At 41.5% G+C, this 24,658-nt stretch overlaps 1 protein-coding gene across 14 annotated transcripts in view; it reads left to right on the top strand.

Moving 5' to 3' along the window:
* Positions 1 to 18,041, top strand: part of LOC106973657 (zinc finger protein 45) — a 92,259-nt gene extending 74,218 nt beyond the window's left edge. For 10 of the 14 annotated variants that reach the window (XM_053209868.1, XM_053209867.1, XM_053209872.1 and 7 more), the window contains one exon: positions 14,427 to 18,041. In XM_053209868.1, coding sequence (XP_053065843.1) covers positions 14,427 to 16,294 — 1,868 coding nt within the window. In that variant the 3' untranslated portion in view covers positions 16,295 to 18,041. Of the gene's footprint in view, positions 1 to 81; positions 154 to 2,963; positions 3,265 to 4,181; positions 4,277 to 6,857; positions 6,985 to 14,426 lie in introns of all 14 variants that reach the window. The other 4 variants (XM_053209876.1, XM_053209877.1, XM_015070741.3 and 1 more) reach the window with 4 other exon arrangements.
* The last annotated feature ends 6,617 nt before the right edge of the window (positions 18,042 to 24,658 follow it).

The following is a 24,658-nucleotide window of genomic DNA, read 5'->3' on the forward strand; positions in this document are numbered from 1 at the left end:
AGGCGCCCCCCTAGATTGCACTGTTATTGAGGACAGTGACATGACCATGGCATTTCATGACATTTTTTTTTTCTTCCCCAGCCTGACTTCTCAGAAAGGGCTGCACAGAGGTGGAAAGAGTGACTCCCCTGGCTACTGACAGCAAAGTTCCATGTGAGTGGGATTTGGCATTTTTCTTTCTTTCTTTTCTTTCTTTCTTTCTTTCTTTCTTTCTTTTCTTTCTTTCTTTCTTTCTTTCTTTCTTTCTTTCTTTCTTTCTTTTCTTCTTTCTTTCTTTCTCCCTTTCTTTCGAGAGAAAGCATGTGTGGGTGAGTTGGGGAGGGGGAGAGAGAGGGAGAGAGAGAGAATCCCAAGCAGGCCCCCTGCTGTCAGCACAGAGCCTGTCACAGCCTGGGAAAAGGAGGGGGGTTGCTCATTCTCCCTACCTGAGATCATGACCTGAGCAGAAATCAGGAGTCAGACGCTTAACGGACTGAGCCACCCAGGGGCCCCTGGGCATTTTTCTTTTACAACGATAGTCACATCAATTAGATAATGTATAGGTTGTGTAATTGGGCATGGGTATTAGTAATAATCCTTAATTGCCAACCTCAACCATGATGGTTTTATACAAATAAATATGTTGGGCCACACCACAGCTATGCGAAGAAATTCTGCCTTTTTTTTTTTTTTTTTCCCTAGTCAATAAAATGAGATTGAGACCCAGGGAGCATAAGTGATTTGCCCACAGTCCCCACCTAGTAAGAGGCTGAACTGGGGTTGGAATGAAGGCAGCCTGAGTCCAGAGCTCAGGTTGCTAATCTCTTGAGCATGTTCTGCAGCTGTAGGAACCAGCAGGCATCAGACCCTGGGGTAGTTAGTACTTGGGTCTGGAGGACCTTAAAAGCAAGGCTAACGGGCTTTGACTTTTCTGAGTTTTTAAAAGCATTGTGAACTATTTTATTCTGCTTATTACTAGTAATATGCTTTATTCTTTTTTTTTTTTTGAAGTTTATTTATGTATTTTGAGAGAGACAGAGGCATTGTGAGTGGGGGAGGGAAAGAGAGAATCCCAAGTAGGCTCAGCAGTGCCAGCACATAGCCCAATATAGGGGCCCAAACCCATGAAACCATGAGACATGACCTGAGCTGAAACTAAGAGTCGGACACCTAACCGACTGAGCCACCCACGTGCCTCCTTAAAGAACTGTATCATTATGGAACAATCAAAAAACACAGAAATATGAGGGAAAAATTATTTTATTTTTTAAGAAATTTTTTAAATGTTTACTTTTTGAGAGAGAGAGTGTGAGTGCGGGAGAGACAGAGAGGGAGGAGACACAGAATCATAAGCAGGCTCCAGGCTCCGAGCTGTCAGCACAGAGCCCTACACGGGGCTTGAACTCAGGAACCGCGAGATCATGACCTGGGCCGAAGTCGGACACTTAACCGACTGAGCCACCCAGGCGCTCTGGAAAAAATTTTAATTACCTGGTAATCGAGGATGTAAAGATAATAACTGTGAAGCTTTTAATGCATTTCTATTTGGTGGTTGTGTATATTTGTATGTTTGTTTATGAACATTTTACACAATGATCATGTTTTTCTGTGTGTAACCTCTGATGTATTTTAACTATGGAAATTTTGTTTACGATTTAAAAAAATTTTTTTTTTAATGTTTATTTATTTTTGAGAGAGAGAGAGGGAGAGACAGAACACAAGCAGGGGAGGGGCAGAGAGGGAGACACAGAGTCCAAAGCAAGCTTCAGGCTCTGAACTGACAGCACAGAGCCCGATGCGGGGCTCGAGTTCATGAACTGTGACTTCATGACCTGAGCTGAAGTCAGAGGCTTAATCGACTGAGCCACCCAGGCGCCCCTTTTTTTAACGATTTTTAAGTAACCTCTACACCCGTTGTGGGGCTCATATGATCAAGAGTTGAGCCAGGCAAGGTGCCACAGAGCTATGGCCAATTTTTAAACATTGCCAAGAAAAATGAATTTCCATTTAATTTCATGATCTTCTTTATTATTCCCGTTATTATTTTTGTTCCTGTGACTGTTTCCTGACAGTATAAGACTTTATTTTTGCATAATTTAAAATTAAAAATTTTTCCATTGAAAAGTTGCAAAACTAGTGTAAGGAGTTCTCATATACTCTTTTTAAGTTGTTTTCTTTTTTCTAACTTATGTGTTTTGAGAGAGAGCAAGTTGAAGAGGGGCAGAGAGAGAGAGGGAGAGAGAAAATCCCAAGAGGCTCCTTGCTGTCTTGTGCAGAGCCTGATGCAGGGCTCAATCCCACGAACCTTGAAATCATACCTGAGCTGAGATCAAGAGCCAGATGCTTACCTGATTGAGCCATCTAGGTGCCCCGTCAAATACTCTTTACACAAATTCCCCAATTGTTTACATTTTGCCTGTCTGTCTTGTGGCTCCGTCAGCCACATAACACCAGGAATATACCTGTAATTCAATGACAGCTTCTTTTAGCTTTCTGAAGGAAGGAAGCCCCACATATGGGTAATCAGGTATCTTGGTAAAAAGGATTTAGGGGAGGCTGGTTATAGAATTTTAACATCCCGTGCTTGGTAATATTGGATGTTATACTATATGATAGAGTTATCTATCAGATATTAGATGTTTAGTAAGTAATTACAAATAGTAGTTAATGGTGTTGTTACTTATTAAATAATGCTAGATAACATATAACATCCTGGTTTGTAATCTGCAGTCTTCTATTTAAGTTTGTTCTGTTTTTCATGTATAAACGCCTTATAACCAGTCTCCCCTCCCCCATCTCATTTCAAAGTCCAATTTTACGTACTGCCTTAAACTGTATATTTGTTGATAGATATTGTACAAAAATTTTATCATAAACTTGATGTTCTTTAATGTGGAATGCATTCCATAACCTTTGTCTTTTTTGTTGATGCTACTTCTTTCTTTTCTTTTTTTTTTTTTTTAACTTTTTGTTTTTCACGTAAGCTCTACACCCAACGTGGGGCCTGAACTCACAACCCGGAGAGCAAGAGTCACACGTGCCATCGACTGAGCCAGGTGCCCCTGTTCTTGATGCTTTCGAAGAGTGTAGAGGCAAGTTAGTTTGGAGAAAGTTCTTCATTTGGGGTTTATCAGATGTACTTACTACGTGTTTAGGTTCAGTAATGCGTCATTAGCAGGGATCCCATAGAACATTGAGGCGTCCTTGACATTGCGGCATAACAGGAGCCAAAGGACGTCGGTCTGTCCGTATATCGGTGAACTCAACGTTGTTACCTAAGCTAAGGTGATTTCTATTAGGTTTCTCCACTGCGAAGTCACTAATTTTTATTCACTGTATTTTTTTTAAAGATTGTATTTTTTAAGTAACCTCTATACCCAACGTGGGGCTGGAACTCACAACCCCCAGATCTAGAGTCGCACGCTTTACCGACTGAACCAGCCAGACTCCCCTGAAGTTACTATTTTTTAAATCAAAATGAGTAAAGTTTATGGGGAGATACACTTACTGGTTGGTATTCTGCTGTGAGGCCAGGCTTCCCCATGTTCCCTCCTTATTCACTCAAATATAAATACCTTTATCAAGATGCACTCAGAATCTGTCAATTAGTTTTGTGATTTAAATGACACGTAGATGAACAAACATTTATATCAACTTGATGTGTATTGTACATATCATAGAATCTGCCCATTTTAGTTGCATAAATCAGTGATTTTTAGTAACTTCGCTGAATGGTGCAGCCATTGCTGTAATTCAGTTTAGAACATGTTCATTCTCCCAGTTGGATTCCTCAGGCCCATTTTCAGTTCACCTCCATTTTCTCCCCTAATACCCAGGTGACCACCAACCTGCTTTCTTTCTCCTTAGATTTGCCTCTTCTGGACATTTTCTAGAGATGGAATCATAAAATATCTGGCCTTTTGTGAGTGGCTTCTTTGACTTTCAGCAGCGTTTACCAGGTTCATCCATGTTGCAGCATGATCCATACTTCCTTCCTTTTAATTACAGTAAAAGTATCTGAAAAACATTCCACTGTACAGATTTGTCACAATTTGTTTATTCGTGCATAGGTCATAGGTCGACATTTCGGTGGTTTCCGGTTGGAGTGTGAACACTCATGTACGGATTTCCAGTAATCATCCCGGGACGGGAGGGGAGTGACATCCCGGGCTACCTTTAATGTCTTTTTTCCACCTCCCTAGGCCCCCCACCAGGCGCCGTTCTGCCTTCCTGGGATCTGTGCAACTCTGCGCTCTGCACACTGCCAGAAGTAGGAGGACCCGTGACCATGTTCAAGGTGAGTAGGGCTTGCCTTTCTCACTTTCCAAATTCCATCTCATTATTCAGATGGTCACACCTTTTTCTGGGGATGACTCAAGCAGAACTCCAGGCGTTTGAGGACCTGTTTTGTGCCAGGGTCTTCCCTTGTCCCTTTTGAATTTACTTTGCACATATTTTTAGTTTTTGTTTTATTATTATTTTTCTTACGGAGTAGAAAAATTACTAGAAATGAGCAATTCTTCCAATTCATTACTTCCTTTCTGACAAGTGAGCTATTTTTATTTTCTCCCTCTCTTATCCTTGTCAGTATCCATAACTGAATTTGTATTCGTGATATACATCTAATTTTAATTCTGATTTTTTTCCTTTAATGTTTTGTAATGTTCATTTTTCACAGTTGCATCCTGTCCCCATTGAATCGATGTACTTTTTATCTTTACTTCCTGTTCAAAGACATGTATGTGGTTTAGGGATGTTACTGTTTTTTATTTTTTTTATTTTTGAGAGAGAGCATGAGCAGGGGTGGAGAGAAGAGAGAGAGAGAGAGAGAGAGAGAATGAGAATAAAAGCAGGCTCCATGCTGTCAGCACAGAGTCCAATGCAGGGCTTGAACCCACAAACCATGAGATCATGACCTGAGCTGAAACCAAGAATCAGACGTTTAACCAACCGAGCCACCCAGGCACCCCTCGAGAGATGATTTCCACAGCTGGCCTGCTCCCTGACCTCTTTCTCAGAGTCACCCCGCCACACTGACCTGCTCAGCGCTGCAGGCACGTTGATAGCAGTTAGCACAGTCGTTTATAAAATTTAAATTTTAAATGTAAAATCTTTAAATTTCTCTGTGGCCAGAGATACCTGATACGGAATTACCAGGAGCAACAACCTGGGATCAAAATGCTTGCTACAGGGATGCCAAGATAAAAAGGCAGAGCCCATAATAGGAATCTTATGCATATGGTAAATGGCAAAAATCCAGTGAAATACAAACAAGGACGAGAGTAGGCATGTGAAAAATGAGAAACACAAATAAACATCTCAAAGGTGGTTCTGTGAATTTACAGTCAAATAAGTGGCAATAATAATACAAGTTGTTCTTGTAAACCAGATTACCAAAACCGTGGAAAAATGTATAGCCTACTCTTGGCTGTCATTTGGAGACCCAGGACTGTTGTATTCTTTTGAAAGATTAGCGGTGTAGGAAAAAGAGGGGGAAGAAAATCTGCCATCACATGATCACAATTTTAAACGTGCTCATTTTTGACCTTTTAATTTTCCTTTGCGATCATTTTCAAGTGGTCAGGGAAACAAGGTCTATGTAAAATGATGTTCGTTGCAGGATACGTTGTAATGAGAAGAATGCATAAAATTAAATACTGTTTAATCGGTATCGTTAAGTATAGTTTTCTGTTCTCTGGGATAACAGCCACAAAATGAGATGAAATATTTTTTTAATTTATTTATTTTAGAGAGCCAGAGCAAGTGGGGGAGGGACAGAGAGAGAAGAAGAGAGAGAATCCCAAGCAGGTTCTGCACTGCCAGCACAGAGCCTGATGTGGGGCTTGAACTCTCTAACCATGAGATCATGACCTGAGCTGAAATGAAGAGTTGGACACTCAACCAATGAGCCACCCAGTCACCCTGAGAGAAAATATTTTTATTTTTTATTTTTTTAGAGAGCTTGGGAGCAAGTGTATGCAGGTGGGGGAAGGGCAGACGGAGAGAGAGAATCCCAAGCAGGCTCCACGCCTGGTGCAGACCCCACCCTGGGGCTCGAGTTCACAACCATGAGATCTGAGATCATGACCTGAGCCAGAATCAAGACTGGACGCTAACCAGCTGAACCACCCGGGTGCCCTGATGAGATAGTTGTTGATAATGGCAACGTGAAGAAATAACATGAATAATAAAGGTCTGTTAGGCACTTACTCTGTGCCATGCACTGTTCCAAGTGTTAGGGATATTCCCTTGTTTAAATCTTGAAGGAACTCTGTCACAGAAGGACCACATACGGAGAAGAAACTCAGGCACATGGACAGACTTGTCCAAAGTCACACAGCTAGTAAGGCACAGGCCCTTGGGAATCGCACTGAGGCCTGCTGGCTCCGGAACATGATGCTGAACATTACATGGGAGAACCACGTAGCTGTCCCACAAGGTTAGCAAAAGCTCCTTAGTGGCACATGTGAAAGCAAAGTGATAGGGTTCGTGCGTGTGTGAGAGGAAGAAGGTGGGTGTTGTCAAACGTTTGAACTAAATTGCTGAATGCTTCTGGGGCAGTCAGCACCACGCGTCGCGAAGTAAAACGTGTGTTGTCCAGGATGCGTGTTTAGAGTTTTTGGCGGTTACTTGTAAGTAGACTCCACGAGGACACAAAAACACAAGGACGTTGTCATTGCCACACATTTTGGTGAGGCTGACGAAACTCACCGTGGCATTGGCAGGGTAGAAGTAGAAGCGCCTGGAAGCCTACAGATGGACTTGAGTCCCTCACACTCTGGAACTACGTCCCACCATCCTCTCCAGCTTTTCCGTGCTGCCCCGCTCCCAGTGGCCATTGGGTGCGAGATTGAGGTTATATGTGCTTGGTGTTGTAGGAGGCGGTGACGTTCAAGGACGTGGCTGTGGTCTTCTCGGAGGAGGAGCTGGGGCTGCTGGACCCCGCCCAGAAGAAGCTGTATGGAGACGTGATGCTGGAGAACTTCCGGAACCTGCTATCTCTGGGTGAGGACAGGCGCTCTGTGACTCAGTGTCAGCTTCCTGGATTGGCTTTGTGTGTTTGTGTGTTCAAAGCTTTGGGGGGTCTTGAAATGGTCCCTTGTATTTATGGTGTACTAACAATTTTTAATAACATAAAGTGGAAAATCTCAGTTTATTAGAACAGAATATATTGCAGCAAGATCTCCCGCCAATTTTGTCAGTGGTGTAGGAGCCCAGTGGGAGATTTAGTGAAAATAGACATTGGTTAGAAATAGGTGTTTGTAATGCACTTTCTGCATGTATGTCTGGGTCTTGAAATACGGGCCATGTTTGTTTGTTTTTTTAATTTTTTTTAGTGTTTATTTTTGAGAGAGAGACACAGAGTGTGAGCGGGGGAGGTGCAGAGAAAGACGGAGACACAGAATCCGAAGAAGGCTCCAGGCTCTGAGCGGTCAGCACAGAGCCCGACTCGGGGCTCGAACCCACAAACCGCGAGATCATGGCCTGAGCCGAAGTCGGAGGCTTAACCGACTGAGCCACCCAGGTGCCCCAATATGGGCCATGTTTTTTAAAATGTTTGAAAAATGCTGGTTTTGATTAATTGATCAGTATGTGCAGGAATCCAAATGTTCCGTCGATTGTACCTTTAGTGTGTGCGTTCTATTTATTTCTAAATGTCTTTCTAGTTTTGAGAGAGAGAGCATGTGTGCTCAAGCACGTGAGTGGGGGAGGGGCAGAGAGAAGGAGAGAGGGGATCTGAAGTGGGTTCGAGCTCACAAACCATGACATCATGCGCTGAGCCAAAGTTAGATCCTTAACCAACTGAGCCACCCAGGCGCCCCTAATGTGTTCGTTTTAAATACGGACTTTGCATGCTCACAAAGCACCGCCTCTTCAAACGTGATACATTCCGCTTAGAGAAGGTAAAAACGCTTTGGATGATGCTAGCAAGCCACAGACGAGAGAAATCAGGTAAGAGCCAAGCAGGTGGGAGTCCTCGTAGGTGTTCTCCTGTGTGTCTTCGCTTCTTTCCGCCCCCTTTGCTGTCACCTGGTCCAAACTTCTAAGCTGTTTCTTGAATCCTTTCAGCCGCTTGCCTGTTTCCACGCTTCCTCTTGTTTGTCTGTTCTCCGCGTAGCAGCCCGTGTGATCCGTAGGAACTGGAAGTCAGAGCCCCGTTCCTCTGCTCAAGACCCTTTGGGGCTTATTTTTCCCGGAGTTGAAACCTCTCGAAGTGGCTTGAGTCCTCCATGGTGTGCTCCCCGTCCCCCACTTCCTCTCTGAATACCTCGCCCGTCCCCTTCCTCTTGCTCTGCCTCGTCCACCCACACCATGCCCCTCGGGGCTCCCAGACCTGCCAGGGACGCTCTAGCGCCTGCTGCCAGAACAAACTGCCACGCACTTCATGGCCTAGAGCAACACGGTTGATTACGCTTCTCTGGGTCAGAAGTGTGGCATGGTTCTTAACCAGGCTACAGTCGAGGTGTCTGCACAGTTGCATTTCTTTTGGGAGGCTCTAGGGAAGGATCTGTGTCTTGGCTTTTTCAGCTTCTAGAAGTTACCCCCCGTTTTTGAACTTACGGCCCCTTTCTTTCGTCTTCACCGCCAGCACCCTGCTTCTCCCTGCCCGTTCTCTTGTGGTTGCATTGCCTTCCTCCGCCCTTCTTCCGTAGCTTTCTTGCACTTTGAAGGATCCTCTTGATTGCCTTGAGTCCACCTGGGCAATAGAAGATAGTCTTCCATTTTAAGGTCAGCTGATTAGCAGCCTTAATTTCCATCTGCAGCCTTAATTCCTCTTTGCCATATACTTAACGTATTTTAGGCTCCAAAAATCAGGACGTGGATTCTTCCGGAGCCAGTTAATCTGCCTACTACACGTACTTCTGCCTCAGAGCCCTTACTTACTCTCTGTGGCTCTCTCTGACATATTTTTTTGCCTGAAATCCTTTTGTCCCTTCACTCCTTCCCTCCTTCCTTCCTCCCTTCCTGTGTCTGCTCGGTTTTAATGTCACAGGAACGGCCTTCTCTCACCAACTTAAGTAAAACATCACCCTCTTTACTTTTCTTGTTCTGCCTTATGTTGTGCCTCATACATTTTTGTTTGCTTGTTCATCTCCTCTCTGTCCCCGCTGGAGTTTGATCCCTGCCCCCCCCCCCCCCCCCCCAGCAAGGGATTTTGCCTCTTTCGTTCATTGCTCTATTCTCAGTGCCTAGAATCGTCTGGTATGTGGCAGGTGTCTGGAAGCATGTGTTGACTTTGTGAATGTGTTAATGGAAGGGAGACCTCCACGTGTCCGTGGGTCCTGGAGATAGCTATAGGTCGTGTGCAAACCAGAGCGAAGGAAGGATGTTGCAGAACATTGTTTGTTTTCTGATGAATGCCTATCCAGTTTCTTTCTGTTTGTTACTTTCTTGAGTGCCCTTGGCATGAAAGTGTGTTTGGGTATGTGCACTTGACCCGTGTCCCAGGGCAACTGGTAGGCATTGTGCTTGTGGTCATACTGAGTAACATGCTTTGTCTCTGTGCTCTGTGGCTTTCTTGGAACCTTCTGTTGGGGAGCATTTTCTTTTTTTTTTTTCTTTTTTAATTTTTTTTTTAATGTTTGTTTATTTTTGAGAGAGAGACAGAGTATGAGCAGGGGAGGAACAGAGAAAGGGGGAGACACAGAATCCGAAGCAGGCTCCAGGCTCTGAGCCGTCAGCACAGAACCTGACACGGGGCCCAAACTGACAGACAGTGAGATCGTGACCTGAGCAGAAGTCAGAAGCTTAACTGACTGAGCCCCCCAGGCGCCTCAGGGGAGCATTTTCATTTCTGGGAAGAATACTTTTGGAATGACAATTCTTCTTTTTTTTTTGAGAGCATGTGTGTCCTGGGGAGAGGGGCAGGAGGATGGAGAGAATCTCATGCAGGCGCCACACCCAGTGCTGAGCCTGATGCAGGGCTTGATCTCATGACCATGAGATAACGACCTGAGCTGAAATCAAGAGCCAGATGCTTGGGGCACCTGGGTGGCTCAGTCGGTTAAGCATCTCTTTTTTTGGTTTTGGTTTTGTGTTTAAATTTATTTTTATTTATTTTGAGACAGAGAGCAAGCCAGGGAGGGGCAGAGAGAGGGAGACAGAATCCCAAGAAGGCCCCGCACTGTCAGCACAGAGCCTGATGCAGGGCTCAAACTCATGAACCATGAGATCGAGACCTGAGCCGAAGTCAAGAGTCGGACGCTTAACCGACTGAGCCACCCAGGCGCCCCTGGAATGAGGATTCTGATGTCCTGTTCTCAGATCCCCCAACAGAAGGAAGAAAGATATGTTTCCTCTTTCTTCTTCTATATGTTTCTTCTACTGTATCAGGCAGTATCAGCCGGGTTGCAAGCTGCCTTCCTTTTGAAGAGTTGCCATCTGCAGCCCATTTGCCTCTTTCAAAGCACCCACCCACGTTACTGCCTCCAGGTTTCCCCTTCCCTGTCCTTGGAGGGGAAGATTTAAGGTGAGAGCGATAGGAGACACATACCCACCCGAATGCTGTCTGCATCTGGTTCAAAAATAGATCATGCTTTTTATTTTCTACGAAGTTAGCCATTAAACAAATGTGAAAGAATATAGATTTCATACAATTTTTCCTTGATTTTTTAAATGAAGATTTGGTGCTTTTCAATTAGTAAACATTCATTGTGTTTTCATTAGAACTTTTTAAATTTTAGACCGAGAGAGAGCAAGTAGGGGAGAGGGGCAGAGAGGAGAGAGAGAGAATCTTACATAGGCTCCATGCTTAGCACATAGCCAGACACGGGGCTCGATCCCGTGACCCTGGGATCATGACCTGAGCCAAAATCAAAAGTCGGACATTCAACCAACTGAGCTACCCAGGTGCCCTTCAACTAGTGAACATTCTGACGTAGAAAGAATCAGGAAATTTCCTGCTTAAAATTGTCAACATCCTCAGAGAGACTCCCTGTTCCCCTCACACAACTCCTCCTTTTAGGGGTCGGTTTGTTAAATATAACCATAAACAGAATTAGTCACCAAAAAGTACATACTCACCTATTAGCGTTTTCCCAAGATTCTAGTAACTTATCTTTCCATTTGAACAATTTAATTAGGGACTGGGTAACTTGTAGAAGCAAAGTTTCCGAGTCTTTCCGAGTGTGAGCCATAGTAAGAAACACATCTTTCATTGTAACCAGAACATTTTGCATGTTGTAGATTTATATGTGACTTTCACAGGCATTTCGCATAATGACACCTGTCCTGTTGGCAGTGATGCTCTGATAGTTTCTGTCCTGGTTCTTTTTTCTGACAGCTTATTACAAGCTTTTAAATCTTTTCAGCTTACTAGAGTCTCGAAAGTTTTCGAGTTTGAAAAACTGTTGTGGTGGGTTATGTTATCCACACATCCATACATCCACAGTTCTTCCACATCCTATTATCACAGAGATAGTCCTAAAGCTTCAGAAGGAACCAGCAATAGGCTTTCCTTTCTTTTCACCCCAGAGACGCTTGCCATGTTTTATTGTTTTTGTTAGCATCCTGGTTGAGGTACCCCTGTCTCTCGATGTCCCCTGTGCAGCTTTTCAGCTTCCCAGCAAAACTGCAATATTCTTTCCCTTTCCTGTATCAAATAACTTACCTGGAAAAGATATTTTCTTTCCAGGGTGTGGCTTCAACTCTCACCAGAATAGTTGAACCAGGATTCATTTATTTCATTTAACATGCACTTGTGGAGTACTTTCCACACTTCAGGCAGAGTTCTGGACGTTGGTTATAAAGTCGGAAAGTGTAAAATGTGTTCACCGTACAAGGTATAACATGCTTCCCTCCTTGGTGCTGCATTGTGGTGGGAAAGACATATGGTGCCCGACAGATGACCTAGCAAGTCACATGGTGAGAGGGGTGCATGGAACATAAGGAAGGATGGGAGTTGCCGGAGGTGAACTGGGGGCGGACAGGACTGATTATTTTACGCTGGGCTGTAAAGTGGCTTGTTGCTGGACTGACTTTGAGCAGAGACCTACAAGTCATGAGGAATCATCCATGTGTCTGTCCAGGAAGTGTTCCTGGCAAGATCAGACTCCCACAGTTGGGCTGGTTTTCGGAGGTTACACCATAACCTCATCTTTTCCTTTTCCCAGGCTCTGTCTCTGTTGTTTTTACTTTTTTTTCTAGAGCTCTGAATTACCATCAGGTTTTAGAACCATGTATGTTTTCTGTTCAACTTTATTTCCCTTTTGTCCTCACGAAGGAAACTTGCCCGTAGAAGATAAAGTTCTGCTGTCTGCTTTATGCTATGTTTTAGTCAGTGTGCCATTAGGTATTTGCTCCCAAACCCGCAAGTCATTCTAGATATTCCAGGTCACCTGGACGTTGAAGTAACTTTCCAATAAAGTGACCCAAGGCAGGGCTCTGTAGAGGCTGTTTCCCACCCGTCTAGTGGATCGAAATGGGGGCAGCTTTTAATTGACTATTCATACGGGGAGGCGAGTGAATTTCCCTTTTAAACATTTCTTCAGCAGTGTTTTCAAAGACTATCTTTCTAGAGCAGTTTTAGGTTCACAGCAAAATTGAGCGAAAGAGACAGAGATATCCCATATATCCCCTACCCCCACACACTCACCTCTTACATGATCAGTATCCCCACCAGATACAATTGATGAACCTATATGGACACATCATTGTCACTGAGTCTAGAGTATACATTAGGGTTTACTCATGGTATCATACATTATACAGACTTGGACAAATGGATAAAGCCATATATACACCTTTATAGTATTATATAGAGTAGTTACACTGCTCTAAAAATCCTCTGTCCTCTGCCCATTCATCCCTCCCCTCTAACCCTTAGCCACCATTGATCTTTTTACTGTCTCCATACTTTTACCTTTTCAATAATGTCATATAGTTGGACTCAAACTTTTCAGTTTGGCTTTTTTCACTTAGTAATACGCATTTACATTTCCTCCATATCTTTTCATGGATTAGTAGCTCATTTCTTTTTAGCACCAAATAATATTCCATTGTGTGTATGTACCACAGTGAATTTTTATCTGTCCGCCTACTGAAGGACATCTTGGTTCATTCAAAGTTCGGTCCTTGTGAATAAACCTTGTCCAGGTTTTGTCTGTGTATAGATTTCTGTGTGGGCATACATTTTCAGCTCCCTTTGGTTAATAGCAAACTGTGCAGTAGTGGGAGAGTATGGTAAGGGTATGTTTAGTTTTGTAAGAAACCACCAAACTGTCTTCCAAAGTGTCTATACTATTTTGTATTCCTACCAGCGATGAATGAGTTCCTGGTGCTCCACGTCATGGCCAGCACTGGTGGTGTTGGTGTTCTAGATTTTGGCCATTCTAATACATGTGTAATGGTATCTTGGTGTTTGGATTTGCATAAAATAACATGGGGAGCATCTTGTCATACACTTATCGCCATCTGTAGCTCCTCTTCAATGGTTTTTTTTTTTTTTAATGTTTATTTCTGAGACAGAGAGAGAGAGAGAGAGAGACAGAGCATGAGCGGGGGTGGGGCAGAGAGAGACACACACACAGAATCTGAAGCAGGCTCCAAGCTCTGAGCCATCAGCACAGAGCCCGACGCGGGCCTCGAACCCACGAGCCATGAGATCATGACCTGAGCCAAAGTCAGACGCTTAACCAACTGAGCCACCCAGGCGCCCCGATCCTCTTCGATGTTAGGAAGGTCTTTGGTCCATTTTTTAATCAGGTTCTTTTTCCTTATTGTTGAGTTTTAAGAAAAGTACTTTTTGAAAAGTTTATTAAAAAAATAATCTTCAAATGTTTAGATAATCTTTATGTAAATACAGAGACTTGGGAATGTGAATGGGGTAAATGTTTTAGAAAACACATTTCTGAACTTAAGTTATTAAAGGTGGTCAAAAGTTTGTAATAGTAGCCAACCCATTTAATGTCTGTCAGCACAGAAAGATAAAGTTAGGTGAACATGTGCAGAATTTCCAGGAATACTTTGAATATAGAAATATAAATATTTCAAGGTATTTGGTATTAGGACATATAATAAATCCAAAATTTGGTTATGTTACTGCTTTTCTTTAAGTTCTAATTGATTGATATTATCTATATAACTTTTCTAACTACATAACTTATTAACTACATAATTTTCTATTCAATATTCTACACTGACTTTCAAATTCAATAGAAATGGCCATAGAGGCAAACCATAAGAGACTCTTAAATACAGAGAACAAACTGAGGGTTGATGGGGGGCGGGGGGAGGGAATAAGGGCTTAGTGATTAGGAGCCCACTGGCCCCCCTCCGGTGTTCCCTACACCTGCAAATCAGAGACTCTGATACATGGTGGAAAAGACCGACTGACTGGACATTCTCTGGGTTCAGTAAAGTCTTACGGTCTCTCCTAAATGTGAAATCTTGAAAATACTGAACAAAGCCTTCAGTTGTCCACATCTCTGCATTCTCTGTCTTTACAGGAGGAAAGATCCAAAATAAAATGAAGACTGTTTTAGAAACAGAACCACACAAAGAGCTTTCCTGCTGGCAGATCTGGCAACAGATTGCAAGTGACTTAACCCAGTGTGAAGGCTCCATGATAAAGAGTTCTCAGTTCCCCAAACAAGGTGATTCACCTGGACAGGTTGGGGCCAGACTATCTGAAACTCACACAGGTCAGAAACCTGATCAGTGCAGTGAATTTAAGAAATATTTCAGTGATGTCTCCAACTTTGATCTTCATCAACAAGTACACTCAGGAGTGAAGTCTCACACATGTCGTGAGTGTGGAAAAAGCTTCTGTTACAGTTCAGCACTTCATATTCATCAGAGAGTTCACCTGGGAGAGAAACGCTATAAGTGTGATGAGTGTGGGAAGGAATTCAGTCAGAGCTCATGCCTGCAAACTCATCAGAAAGTCCACACCATAGAGAAGCCATTCAAATGTGAGCAGTGTGGGAATGGCTTCTGTCGTAGATCAGCACTTAATGTTCATTATAAATTGCACATGGAAGAGAAACCTTATCGTTGTGACCAATGTGGAAGGGCCTTCATTCATGCTTCCCATCTTCAGGAACATCAGAGAATCCACACCGGGGAGAAACCCTTCAAATGTGATAAATGTGGTAAGAATTTTCGTCGTAGATCATCACTTAATAGTCATTGTATGGTCCACACGGGAGAAAAACTGTACAAATGTGAGGAGTGCGGGAAGTGTTTCTTTTGTAGCACAAATCTTCACATCCATCAGAAGGGCCACACGCGAGAGAAACCTTATAAATGTGAGGAGTGTGGGAAGGGCTTCATTCAGCCTTCTCATTTTCGGGCCCATCAGAGAATCCATACTGGTGAGAAACCGTATGTATGCAAAGTGTGTGGTAAAGGCTTCACTATGAGTTCAAATCTTCAAGCACATCAGAGAGTCCACACAGGAGAGAAACCATACAAATGCAACGAGTGTGGAAAGAACTTCGGGACGAAAACCCGTTACCAGGTTCATCTGGTGGTACACACGGGAGAGAGACCCTATAAATGTGAAGTATGTGGGAAGGACTTCAGTCAGAGAGCATATCTTCAGTCCCATCTGAAGACGCACAGTGTAGAGAAACCTTACAAGTGTGAGGAATGCGGGCAGGGCTTCAATCAGAGTTCCCGACTTCAGATTCACCAGCTGATCCACACCGGAGAGAAGCCACACAAATGTGAAGTGTGTGGGAAGGGATTCAATCGTAGAGCAGATCTCAAAATTCACTGCAGAATCCACACTGGAGAGAAACCATTTAATTGTGAGGAGTGTGGGAAAGTATTCAGGCAGGCCGCAAATCTTCTGGCACATCAGAGAATCCACAGCGGAGAGAAACCTTTCAAGTGTGCAGAGTGCGGGAAGAGCTTTGGTCGCAGTTCACACCTGCAAGCCCATCAAAAAGTGCACACTGGAGAAAAGCCATACAAGTGTGAGGAGTGTGGGAAGGGCTTCAAGTGGAGCTTGAATCTGGACATGCATCAGAGGGTCCACACAGGAGAGAAACCCTACAAGTGTGGGGAGTGTGGTAAGCATTTCAGTCAGGCCTCAAGTCTTAAGGTTCATCAGAGTGTTCACAGTGAGGAGAAACCGTACAAATGTGATGTGTGCGGCAAGGTCTTCCGCCACTCTTCACAGCTACAGTCTCATCAGAGAGTTCACACAGGGGAGACCCCTTACAAGTGTGAGACCTGTGGTCAGAGCTTCCGTTGGCGATCCAAACTTTCACATCATCGCAAAACTCATGGTGGCAGTACGGTTTATGAAGGTAACAAGAGTGGTAAGAACATGAAGGAATTGTGTGTGGAAAGAAGTTCTCCAAAATGACGTTGTGTGAAACCCTGAGTTCTTACCATCATCGAGTCTCATAGGAGAGAAAATACTTATTTAGTTTAGTTGGTATTGAAGCAATAATTGAACCTATCTCGGTTTTCACCAGATCACACAGTGGAGAACCCTTAAGTGGTGTGATACGTCTTTGTTCAGAAGCACTTAGATAGTACTTAGGAATAGAGTTTGGTCTGGCCTTTAACACAAGTATAATGGTGTGCATGCCAGAATTCATATGCACTAGAATGTAAGCTGCATGAGGACAGGGACTTTGCTGCTAAATATACATAGCCCTCAAAGCTGGAGGCATCATAATTCTGGACTTCAAGTTATATTACAAGACTGTAACAAACAAAATAGTATTGTACTGGCACAAAAATAGACACATAGGTCACTACAACAGAATAGAAAACCCAGAAATGAACCCACAAATACATGGTCAGTTAATCTACAACAAAGCAGGAAAGAATATCCAATGGGAAAAATAGCGTTGGGAAGACTGGACAGCAACATGCAAGAGAGTGAAATTGGACTGCATTGTTACCCCATACACAAAAATAAACCCAAAATAGATTAAAGACCTAAGTGTGAGACCTGAAACCATAAAAGTCCTTGAAGAAAGCATAGGCAGTAATTTCTCTGATATCAGCTGTAGCAACTTTTTTTTTCTAGATAGATCTCCTGAGGTAAGAGAAACAAAAGCAAAAATAAACTATTGGAACTACATCAAAAGAAAAAGGTGCACAGCAAAGGAAACCACAAAACTAAAAGGCAGCCTCCTGAATAGGATATTTGCAAATGATGCATTCGATGAGGAGTTACTATCCAAAATATATGAAGAAATTGTAAAACTCAACACCCCCTCCCCCAAAAATCCAATTACAAAATGGGCAGAAGACCTGATTAGACATTTCTCCAAAAAGACATCTAGATGGCCAACAGACACATGAAAAGATGCTCAATGTCTCTTCTCAGAGAAATGCAAATCAAAATTAAAATGAGCTATCCCCTCACACCTGTCAGCATGGCTAAACTCAAGAACAAAAACAACAGGTGTTGGCAAGGATGTGGAGAAAGGGGAACCCTCCTGCACTGTTGACAAGAATGCAAACTGGTGCAGCCACTGTTAAAAACAGTATGGAGGTACCTCAGAAAATTAAAAATAGAACTGCCCTATGGTCCAACAATTGCACTATTAGGAATTTACCCAAAGAATACGAAAACACTAATTTAAAGGGATACATGCACCCCAATGTTTATAGCAGCATTGTTTACAATAGCCAAAATATGGAAAGAACCCAAGTATTCGTAAGTTGATAACTGGGTAAGGAAGATGTGGTATGTGTATATATATACGACGGAATATTACTCAGCCATAGAAAAGAATGAAATCTTGACATTGGCAATGATGTAGATGGATCTAAAGGGTATATTGCTAAGTGAAATAAGTCAAAGACAAATATGTAATTATACTCCTATGCGGAATTGAAGAAACAAGAAACCAGCAAAGGGCAAAGGAGAGGCAAACCAAGAAACACTCTTAACTATAGAGAACAAACTGATGGTTATCAGAAGGGAGGTGGGTGGGGGGATGGTTTAAATAGGTGATGGTGATTAAGGAGTGCACTTGTGATGAGCATCGAGTGATATGTGGAATTTCTGAAGCACTATATTGTACACCTGAAACTAATACACTGTATGTTAACTAACTGGAATTTAAATAAAAACTTTACAAAAAAAAAAAGTCTGCACAGCCTTAATATTGACTAGCCCTTGTAGGTGTGCTCTCTATCTGTATGTTAAATAAACAACATATGAAAATTGTATCCAGAGGAGGAAACCTGCAAAGTAAATTTCAGGGAAATGAACATTTGTTGAACTGTAGAAAACCACTGGATATTACAATTCACAACATTAATGTTACTCCTCTACTATAAATGGCTCCTCTCCTCCCACAGCCTCTGTTCTCAAGTTGGGTTCTTATCTGGGGCCCTGTGTACTTTTCCAAGCATTGTATACAGTTACGTTGAACTGTCTTTTGTCATTTTTCTGATGCTACAGACTGAGAAAGTTTTGTTTGCAAGGACTTAACTGCATTTCACACAGCTGCTTTTATCTATCAATGTTAAGGCAAGAATTTACTGTAACACTTTGAAAATGTCACAATTAATTACCAATAACAATTTTCTTAACTGACCTTGAGTTTATCGTTGATTTATAACTCTGCATTTCCATCCAACTCAAAATGTTGCCTTCTAATTACTGTAGCAATTTTTTTATCAAAACTTTCATGTGGGGTCTATGCCCTCTTTCTCCCCCATGCTCATGAAAGGAATACCCCCCCCCCACACACACACACACACATTTGTGGGAATTTGATAATTTGATCAAATTTTTTTTTAATTTTTTTTAATGTTTAGTTTTGAGACAGAGAGAGACACAGCATGAGCAGGGAAGGGGCAGAGAGAGAGGGAGACACAATGTGAAGCAGGCTCCAGGCTCTGAGCTGTCAGCACAGAGCCCAACGCGGGGCTCGAACTCACAAACTGTGAGATCATGACCTGAGCCGAAGTCAGACGCTTAACCAACTGAGCCACCCAGGCACCCCTGATCAAATGTATTTTTGAGGGGAAATTGATACATGCTTTTCCCTACTGGCAGCACTAAATCATGGTTCTTGGAAAGGAGTATATGTCAGAATATAAGTTGTACATCTCTGATTTGGAAATCATATAATCAGAAGTTAACATGAGATTAAAATACCAAGAAGATGAGCACCACATTGATGATATCACTGATTTTTTAATAGGAATTAGCACACGTCTGTAGGAACTTGAATTTTGAATATTCATATATTAACTTGAAGCCATTAAAATTATGGCAGATATCTGTGACAAGAGGAGAAGTATACGGGCTTTGAGAAATCATAGATTGTAGCCTTCATAGCATAATCACACATAAATCTTTGTGTGTTTGTGGGAATGTATGTATCTACATACATAGATAATGTGTAAAGGGATCCTTTTTCATAAGTGGTTTTCCTTGGCAAGGAACATTTTATAGCATTTTCGCATTTTTCATCCCCCCCCCCCATATTCTTCCATTTAAGTTATGCTTCAGTTTTTCATGGAATAGTACCAAAGCAGTAAATTACAATGGAATTTAGGAAAGTACCAAATAATTATCCCTTGCAGTTAAGCTGCTCTGAATGTTCTGTGTTGTCATCTGGCATATAAGATCAAAATTAAGGTATAGTCTCTGGAAGCCAATTGCAAAACCAAAAAATTCTCTGGTGGTTTTGCATATACAAGAATTGGATGAATTTTAACAATTGTAGTTAACGCATGCTGTGCTTTAAGTATAAATTCATAACAGGGAGAAGGCAAATCCTGGAGCTACAAACAACATTGGTATAAATGCATTGTGGAGGCATTAAAAAACAAAACATTTCCTTTTGAAAAGGTATGCATGAAGGAAGAACATAACAGCAATGTGGACCCTCTGGCTGTGGAACCAGTAAAGGTGAAGACCAGGTTTGGATGCTGTTACATAGACATGATAGTGATTATTCATTATAGTTGATTAAAGGGGCTTTCCTCAGCAAACTCTATTTACTGGAGACAGATTCCCACAATTGAAATTGATTTTGTGAACCACACCTTCATCGGATGTTAGGTACTTAATTAGGTCCGTGCTGTTTCAGTTTCGTGTGTTGGGGGTTCCTAAAGCTGTTCCATGTTCTTTCATTCCCTAGGAGTACCCAACAACTGATCTGTTAACTGAAAGGATACAAAATAAAATGAGCAAAAGGAGAAGGTACATAGGATGAAGTCCGGAGGAGGAAATTGGGTGCAAGCTTCCAAAAGTTCTCTCCCTGTGGAATCACAGTGTACCGAATTCCTTTGGCACTGAATTGTGGTAACACGTGTGAAGTGTCACCATCAGAGACTCTGTGCCCTAGGGTTTTTTTGGAAGCCGGTTACTTAGGCATTCTCTGCCTGGCATGTACCAAAATTAGAGATTCTCAGAAGGAAAAGAGATATTCAGGATAAATCACTTTGCACAAAGAGCGTAGGCACTGTGAACTACTTAGGGAACGGTAGGAATCCTCCTGACCAATCCAACTACCCAGATATTTGTCAAGAGCCAGCCTTGCACACCGGCCTTTCTAAGGGTCTCAGTCTCAGCTCTATTTTAAACTTTTCTGTACACTTGACATCAGAAGCCCAGTGCCTTCATTTTGGTTTCGTTTTTTTGTTTTTGTTTTTTTTGTATTTTGTTTACCATTTTTTGCTGTTATACCATAATGTGTCGTCAGGGAATTTGTGACAGAAAACTCAGTAGATGAAAAAAAAAAAAAAAGATTTGCCCTCACAACTTCTAAGACTGCAGGTACGGCTTACTGGTTGAAAGTTACTGAAAAACAGGATGGGTGCTACAGAGCCCAAAATATCTCCAAAAAGTACAGTATTATTATAAAAAGAAATATAGGGGCACCTGGGTGGCTCAGTTGGTTAAGCTTCCGACTTTGGCTCAGGTCATGATCTCACAGTTTGTGAGTTTGAGCCCCACGTCGGGCTCTGTGCTGACAGCTCAGAGCCTGGAGCCTGCTTCGGATTCCGTGTCTCCCTCTCTCTCTGCCTCTTCCCCTGCTCACACTCTGTGTCTCTCTCACAAATAAATACACATTAAAAAAAATTTTTAAAGGAAATGTAGGTATATCATGGAGAAATCTGGGTGAACACTCCCTTAGCCAAGATGTTCATATTATTGATAATAGAACAAACCTACATTTTAGGTCTGATATGTACCAAGAAGGACATGATGTTGCTTCACTGTTATTACCGCCAATACAATATTTTTGTATTTTTGTATCCTGCATTCTAAGGGAATAGCAGATAAACCCAAATTGATAGTTTCTTCACAATTGCCTGACTGCAGGAGTATAATTGGCCAAAGGGCCTAGCTGCTGTGCTCTAAAATGCACCACCACACTACATTTACATGGAGGCCAATCTTCCCATGATTGCTCCCCGTCAACACAATAGTGGTCCTAAAACGGATCCATTCTTGGAGGCTGGGACTCCTCTGTCCAAAGCCTTTTCTTCAGGGACCCCCTCCCCCTGACAGCTTTCAAGAACTTAGATATAAGGCAGTCTAGGATGATCACCAAATCTTCCAAAACTCCTTCACTCAGGGTCACGTTTGTACCATGATCTGATGATTCTGATGATTCCCTCCCTGAGCTCCCAGCCATTTTCTCTCTCAGATGTTTCCCCCTAATAAAATATCTGTTCTTTAAAAGTCTTGCTTAACATCTTGGCGTCCACTCCTTGGAGAACCAGGACAAACCCAACATCTTAGAAACACACCTCTCGGGCTCATTCCCGTTATTTCCTTTTCCCGGTGGTAGCCACTAACTCAATGGTGCAGATTCATTTAGTCTGTTCTGTATTTTATACAAGTGGAATTGTACAGTATACACAAAATACATACACGCTGGCTTCATTCACTCAACATCATGTTATGACATTCACCAACATTGTTGGGAGCAGAGGACTTTGTTTTACTTTAATTGGTGGAGAGCATTGTAGTGTGTAAACATACCATAATCTATTCATTCTATTGTTGATGGGCATCGGGTAATTTCTAATTTTTGGATATCACATTTAGTACTGACATGAACAGTCTAAAATGTGTCTTGTGTTTAATATATGATACATTTACTTGAGGAATATTTATATGGATAGAACCAAAGCATTAGAGGTAAATGTTCAACTTTAGTAGATACTTAGAATATTCCAAAGTAGTGACACCAGTGTAGTCATACTTTCTCAATAGTGATATGCGAGTGTTGGCATCTTTACTCAGTATTTTTCTGTTTTTTTTTTTAATTTTAGCCTTTCTAATCAATGTGCTGGTATCTCATAACAACATAATTTGTATTTCCCTTATGACATGGAGTTTAGTACCTTTTCATGATTACTGGCTCACTTGACATCCTCTTTTCTGAATTTACTTAAGTCTTTTTTCCATATTTTGTGTAGGGATGCCTGTCTTATTGATCGGAAGACTTAGATTTTACATAAGAGTCCTTTGTTCCACACATTTTGAAAATCTCTCTTTTTGCCTTTTCATTCTTTTAGTGTGTTTTGATTAGCAGTGTTTCTTAACTTTAAAATAGTACAAGGGAATGCAAGCTGGTGCAGCCACTCTGGAAAACAGTATGAAATTTCCTCAAAAAACTAAAAATAGGACTACCCTATGACCCAGCAATTGCATTTATCCAAAGGATACAGGTGTGCTGTTTCAAAGGGACACATGCACCTCCATGTTTATAGCAGCACTATAAACAATGGCCAAAGTATGAAAAGAGCCCAAATGTCCATCGATGGATAAATGGATAAAGAAGATGTGGTCTATATATACAGTGGAGTATTACTCGGCAATCAAAAAGAATGAAATCTTGCCATTTGCAACTACGTGGATGGAACTGGAGGGTTATTATGCCAGGTGAAATTAGAGAAAGACAAAAATCGTATGACTTCACTCAAATGAGGACGTTAAGAAACAAAACAGATGAACATAAAGGAAGGGACACAAAAATAATATACAAACAGGGAGGGGGACAAAACAGAAGAGACTCGTGGAGAACAAACAGGGTTATGGGAGGGGTTTTGGGAGGGGGGATGGGCTAAATGGGTAAGAGGCACTAAGGAATCTACTCCTGAAATCATTGTTGCACTATATGCTAACTAATTTGGATGTAAATTAAAAAAATAAAACAAGTTAAAAAAATATTAAAAAATATATAAAATAGTACAATTTTTCAATTTTTTATTTCAATATTTGATTTTTGTTTTTGTTTTTTTGGTTAAGAAATTCTTCCTACTTAAAAAGAGGGAGGGAGAAATTCTTTCTAGTCCGAGTAAGAAAGAAGTTCCATTTCTTTCCTTTTTAAAAAAAACTTATTTTATCTTTTTAAATTTATTTTTGAGAGCAAGAGAGAGCATGAGCGGGGGAGGGGCAAGGAGTGAGGGAGACACAGAATCTGAAACAAGCTCTGAGCTGTCCGCACAGAGCCTGACGCGGGGCTCAAACTCACAGACCGTGAGCTCATGAACTGAGCTGAAGTCAGACACTTTACCGACTGAGCCACCCAGGCACCCCTGTTTCTTTCCTAAATTATCATTGTTTGCTCTTCAAATTTAAATCTGCAGACCTTCTGGAATTTGTATTTTTATATTCTATGAGACAGTGATCAGCATTTTTTGACTGAGAACTGTATATTAGTGAGACCTCTTTACCCTCTCTGTTGTAGTGTTTTCTTTATACACATCAAGGTGTAATGTCTGTTCCAATATAGATTTTGATGTCTATTCACTCATTCGTCTATTCTTGAGCAAGCTCCAGACTTATATTGTAGATTTTTAAGAAGATTTAGTGTATACTAATATAAATAAGTCCTCTGTTTTATTCTTATTTAGACTCTTCTTAGCTCTTTTCTAATATATTGTTTCTAATCATCTTATCATTTTCTAGGGGAAAATGCTGATATTGTTATTGGAGTTTGATTGATCCTATAGATCATTTTGGTGAGTATTGAGATCTTTGTAATACTGAGTCTTGAAGCCATGAATATCATTATTTTTTAAGAGTTTTTCTTAGAGAACATAAAAGTGAATCCCCATATAGTAAGATGCACATACATAGACTCCAAAACATTTAAAGGACCTACATATGAAAGACAGGTCTAGAAATTTATTTTAAGCAGGAAGAAATAGATACTTTTGCCTTAGGAGTTTCAAAGGACAGAGATTAAGAAGAAATTTAGTAGTTATCTTACAATTAATGATTTCTATTCAATGAAGGACACAATAGACAAAATTTAAAAACACATGCCCACTTTGGAAAGAATATTTGTAATTTCTAAAACTGACAAGGTATCAATAATCAGAATGTGCAATGAAAATGAGGAAAGAAAAAGGTAGCATCCACAAGAGAAAAGGGGCCAAGGGTATAAGAAGGCATTTACAAATGAGGCTCCTGAGCATTTGAAAAAATTATCACTTATTAGAAACTAGAGAAATTTAATTAAAACTGTGTGATACTACTATATATTTAATAGTATCATAGTTATACTGCCAGTAGTAAAACTGGCAAAAGTTAGGGTGACAAGTCTTCCAAATGGAGGTGAAGAGATAGTTACACAAAAAGATAGCTCTTGTTAATGTGGACTGGTGTAATGATTCAATCTGGCTGATACTAAATTTAAGTATACATGTATGCTATGAAGTAATTTCCCTCTTGGATATGTCTTCCCAAGAAATTCTTACATAGGTCTGTAAGTGAACATGTGTG

Source organism: Acinonyx jubatus, chromosome E2 (genome assembly GCF_027475565.1).
Source record: "Acinonyx jubatus isolate Ajub_Pintada_27869175 chromosome E2, VMU_Ajub_asm_v1.0, whole genome shotgun sequence".
Lineage (NCBI taxonomy): Eukaryota > Metazoa > Chordata > Mammalia > Carnivora > Felidae > Acinonyx > Acinonyx jubatus.